Source organism: Armigeres subalbatus, chromosome 1 (assembly GCF_024139115.2).
Source record: "Armigeres subalbatus isolate Guangzhou_Male chromosome 1, GZ_Asu_2, whole genome shotgun sequence".
NCBI classification, from domain to species: domain Eukaryota; kingdom Metazoa; phylum Arthropoda; class Insecta; order Diptera; family Culicidae; genus Armigeres; species Armigeres subalbatus.
Window position 1 is genome coordinate 15,422,872 of NC_085139.1, and position 5,536 is coordinate 15,428,407.

Genomic DNA, 5,536 nt, shown 5'->3' on the forward strand with positions numbered 1-5,536 from the left:
GAAATGTACGTAGGGCAGCAATCTTCGACTCTGATGGGCTTACACCCTGTGAACAAATATTATGGCCTAAAAATTCTAATTCAGTCACCCTTAACTTGCGTTTCTCCCAGTTGAGCTCGACACCTCGTTCTTTTAAACGTGACAAAACCTACAATAAAACTTTTTTTTTATAGGATTTATTCATTTTATTTAAGTTTATGATTGAGTTGCAAAACCCATTAATTCACGCTACCTTCTCTAGGCGATTGTCATGTTCGTTAACATCCTTCCCTTCTATGATTATGTCATCAAGATAGCAGTACGCACCATCGCAGCCTGCCAAAATCTCGTCCATCGCTTTTTGAAATGCTTCAGGTGCTGTGACGAGTCCAAACGGGAGCCGCTTAAAGCGAAACAGCCCGCGACTCGTGATGAAAGTCGTAAGGTCCCTGGAATCCTCAGCCAATTCTATTTGTAGAAACGCCTCCTTCACATCAAGCTTACTCCAAATATTACCTCGGCCAAGGCGAGCAATGTAGTCCTCGACTACTGGCATTGGGTGATGTTCTCTGAGCACAGCTTCGTTTACTCGGCGCAAGTCTAGGCACAACCGTGGTTCTCCATTAGCCTTGCCAACAACCACCAGCGGGGACACCCAGCTGGTTGGGCCACTTTTTACTTCGATCACGTCACGCTTCAAAAGTTCGTCAATTTTCCTTCCAACAGCGTCCTCCAGTGGCAATGGAATTCTGCGCATTGGTTGATAGACGGGTTTTACGTCGGGATTTGCTTGAATGCTGACCTTAATGCCCTTGATTTTACCTAGTGGTTTGAGTACTTCTCCTACCTGAGAGATGTTTATTCCTACACGGAGAACAACCAACTGGGCCCTGTAGCATAATCAGACTAATAATATTATCTACAAGTTACAAGTTACAAGTCAAAAAATTACAAGTACTTGTAATTTGTGTTGCATAAAAGTGATTCGCCAACTAATAATATTAGTACTTGTATTATTAGTAAGGTTGAAATGACAAGTCTGTCAGGTTCATTTACCTGTCAAAATTCATCCGACAGTTCACTCTAAATGCGGCGATAAATGATTTGTTTATGTTTATCTGCAAGTTTGTGCATAGAATACTGCGATAGATATACACGGAACACGAATTTATTATCCTTCTCTCTTTATTTTTTGATTCCGCGGTTCAATCCGATTTCGTGGTATTGGCATTTTTTACGAAGATAAAGTAATCCACACTGGAGTGATTTTTTACGTGGTTTTATAGGTGGATTTTGATATTGACATGGGTTATAATTTGGGCGTTTTATACTTGCGGGTTTCAGTTTACGTGTTTTTCGGGTCTTATGCGGATTTGGATTTTGTTTTTAGTCCAATAATTGAAATTGTTGAAATTATTATGAAATTCAGGCAATTTCTTAAAAGATAAATCTTCTCAAAATTTTAGTTCAAAATACTTACTGATGATATATCGTATCAAATTTAATTTTAATATCAGTACAACAACTCACATTTGAGTTGAATAAAGTCAACTTTAGGTAAACTAAAGTTACTAAACTTTGCTATAGGTAATATGTTTTTACGTGGTTTAAGGTAAACTACGTAGTGCTAGAAGAGTCATTTTACACAAAATTGGGTTATTGGGCCAAGGTACGGTTTTAAGCGAAAACAATCCACTTTTGAGTTTAGCGCCCCAACAGTTTTTTTTTAACTTTATATTTGTTTCTTAGTTGTTTATGTTAATATAAAATATATAGTTGTCCAATCCTAATACATTTTCATTAGTTTCTATGTGATAACTGAAAAATTGACCTTTGAATATTTGATGTCAGCACTTAAAGTATTTCTGCTTTCTCCAGAGTTATTTGAAAAATTTCATAATTCTCAGTTTTGTATTAGAATGAGAAATTTATTCTTAGTGCATAGTATTTCACTGTATGGTAATTTAAAGCACTTTGAATAATAGTTTTTCTCTCTTTTAAGTCAATAAAAACAATAAAACGATGTATATTTACTTTGAACAGCTGAAATAATTAAATAAAAGCTACTTGTAAATTAAATTACGGCACCATTCATACTTGTAAAAGAAACTACAAGCCAACGCTAATAATTTGTACTTGTATTTTCTTTATGCAACAGTTACTTGTAAATTCTGCTAATATTATTAGTGCGCTTCACTTGTAATATTAGACTTGTAAATTGATACTTGTAGATTCATTATGCAACAGAAAAATACAAGTTACAAGCTACTCTACTAATATTATTAGTAAAATTTCGATTATGCTACAGGCCCCTGCTTTGCCGTTTTGTCACCAAGCAGACATCGCTGACCTTCTTCGACCACCAAAAATTCAGCGTGAACTGTTTTTGTACCAGTGGTGATATCGGCTGTGAATGACCCGAGTATTGTAAGTAGTCGGTCACCTTCCAGCGACTCCTATTCCAAAACCAATCCTTCTACGATCTCCTCTCTGCTCTGCCACTTTGTAAATTTTCCGTGGTCGTTGTGCTTCCCCACCTGCGTGTCAACGCTCTCCTGCGATACACCGAGTCTTTCTATCTCCGGAAACGAAAGATCTTTTAGCAGAATCGTTTTACGAACATCATTCGAGGAGCATCCCTCGACAACCGCATCCGTATGATAGATGTAGGTCAGAACTTGTGCTACTTCTGTGTCGTATCTGTCAAAACCGCATTCCGATGCCTGCTGCTTCAAGCGTATAATGAAATCTGCGAATCGTTCGCCACTTTGTTGCTTCATCTGGCGAAGCTTTCGACGTTCAGATGTGTTTTGATGTCGCGGTTCAAAGAATTCATCGAGCGCTTCGATAGCAATGTCGTAGTACTTGGGATCCAACACAACGATTGGCACATGATCGTGGTCTCCGAGATTTCTGAAAACTGTCTGCAACGCAGATCCGCCCAGATGCAAAAGCTTTGCTCGTTTTACCTTTTGGTCCATGATCCCAGACGCCTCGAAGTAACAGTCGAGGGATTCCTTCCACTTCTTCCATTTCTTGGCTAGCTTACCAGTTTCAATTCGATCACACCGGAAAGGTGGAACAGCTCTTGATTCTTCCATCTGTAATTCAATTGACCAAAAGAAGGCCCAATCAGAAAACACGAAACTTTCAAAACACTTATTCGTCATTTGTAGCTATGCATGGTTGTTTCGGAAGGAGTTAGCCCTCCTGCTTTTGTTTTGACAATTGTCAATTGGGTTCATTCCATTCATTTTGCACAGGTCTATCTCAATGAATCAATTTAATGATTCCACATTTCAACTCGAATCCATCAGCCCTAACCTTCAAATGCAACGGTATATTGGCTTGCGTTTTTTTTTTAACGTCGATGCCATTAACACTAATACTATCGTACCTCAGTTTCCAAAGATGAAACGAACCATAATGCTATTCCCTTTTTTTTCATACGTACGCCACCATCTTGGAAAATCCACGATTTTCGCTACTGCTTGGAGCATCCAACTGATACTCATAAACTTTATACCTGAAGAATCCTTTCGATTCTTGCAATTTCTACCGGAGAAACCCATTGATTCCTGCCTTCTCCACTGAATATAACTTTTTCATTTCAAGTTTCCAGGAGAACACTGACATTTGTTCTCGCATCATGCCTACATCTCCAATGTGTTAAGTGTACCGTGTAATTTTCTCTTTTTTTTCCGAATCATCCACAATGAATTCGAAGCAATTAACCAGACATTCAGCGGTTTCTTTTTTTTATACTTACATTTTGTTCGGTTTCCTCGTCGCCAGTTGTCGTATATGCGTCCAGTCTTCACGACAGTCAGCGATCAAAAGCCCCTTTCTCGCAACCAAGACCCGATAGCTCAAGGTCCACATTTATTGCCTGTGTCAAGATGTCCACAGTATAAGGTAGTTACAGTATTGCAAGCCAATGTGTGTTAGTGAGAGTTGTGACTTAAGGATATAAAGAGTTGTGGTCAATATACTACAGTTTGAAAAGGCACATTATGAAAATAAATATGATCTAATTTATTAGGATCGCCACGACAAACTCGGGAAAGGCACAAAAAGTAAAATTTTAATTAGCAAGAAAAGAATAATTTTCAAATGAATTCATTTTCAATTCAGTGAGTCCACTCAAAATCAGGTTAGTTTTCACCAGCTGTTCGGATGTTTGCTAAAATGATTTATTTTCAATAATGCGCATTCCCAATCACAAACGTCAACAAACCCAAAGTCGGAATCCTTTAAGAAAATTTCACTTGATCACTTGTCATAAGATGAGTTTTACCTTCCCATTTAATTCCACCACTTGATTGTACCTTGACAGTAACGTATTTCAACCTCTACAGTAACGTATTTTGACCTCAACAGTAAGGTCGTCTTCAGTGTCTCGCACTTGACTCGACTTAGTCGAGTCAAGTACGAGACACTGAAGACGACCTTCTTATGTCAAGTGAAAACGTTCCACTAAAAAGCTCAAAATAATTTTCTTAATTTCACTTGATGTTTCTTTATTTTTTACAGAGAATGTGTAATTCCAATACAAACAAATAGAATGTTCCGCGATGCAAACAATAAACATACCGTAGCACATACTGCCAACCTCTAAGCAATACCTAGAGGGTTTGTTCTATTCCTACGTATAAAATCCATAACATGAGGCTACGCAGTCCTACGTCACCTTTTCGTACAACCCGATTTGGCTTTACCTTAGAGTTCTTCTTTATTTTCGAATACATCTTTGCCTCATTCCTGCGATTCCTGGAGATTTTGTTACTACTAAAAAATTATTGAAATTATGAAAACAAAACTGAACAAATTACTTCCCTGAGTTTTTTGTTAATATTTTTTATAGTTATCCGATAGTTTGATTCCACTACATTGTTATAACCTACACACTTAAATCATTTCACAGATTTCGGTGAATTTTGCTTCAATTCACCGAAATCTCAACAGCAGATTTGTTCGGTAATTATTTCACAAAATTTTCTGCGATTTTTCCTTTGTTCAACTGTCAAAACCACCGAAAATCTGTAAAATTATTCACCGAACAGTTCTGCTGTTGAGATTTCGGTGAAATTTCACAGAAATCTGTGATTTATTTTAAGTGTGTAGGCTATGTATTAATACAATAACATTGCGTGACGTTCATAAACCTGTTAAGCGTGAAATAAATGGGCATGTTTTATCTATGCGGTGAACAGATTTAAGTATTGTAATACGCATCCAGGGTCTGACTTTATCATTGGCTTGGAAACTACTGAGAGCGACTTATTTTTACTATGACTCTACCACATATACATCATGAAATTATAACAAAAGAACATTACTTTCATCGATTTACGAACAATGGTGGAATTTAGACCGAGAACAAAATCTGAACCAAATCAATAACTCGATAATTCTGCTGTGCAAATTATCCGGTCATACATTTTTGCATTGAAATGCATCAAACGTGGCAAACACACCGGCAAACGAACTTCCCCCCGAGCACTAAACCGAGTTTGTCCAGAAGGAATTCCGTTCTCAATTAAAACCATCCTCCGGT

General features: G+C 37.5%; 1 protein-coding gene across 1 annotated transcript; it reads right to left on the reverse strand.

The window, feature by feature from the left end:
- Positions 1-223: 223 nt before the first annotated feature.
- Positions 224-736, reverse strand: LOC134205979 (uncharacterized protein K02A2.6-like). Its single transcript, XM_062681675.1, has one exon. It carries the CDS (start codon positions 734-736, stop codon positions 224-226), a length of 513 nt encoding a protein of 170 aa, XP_062537659.1.
- Between the last annotated feature and the right edge of the window lie 4,800 nt (positions 737-5,536).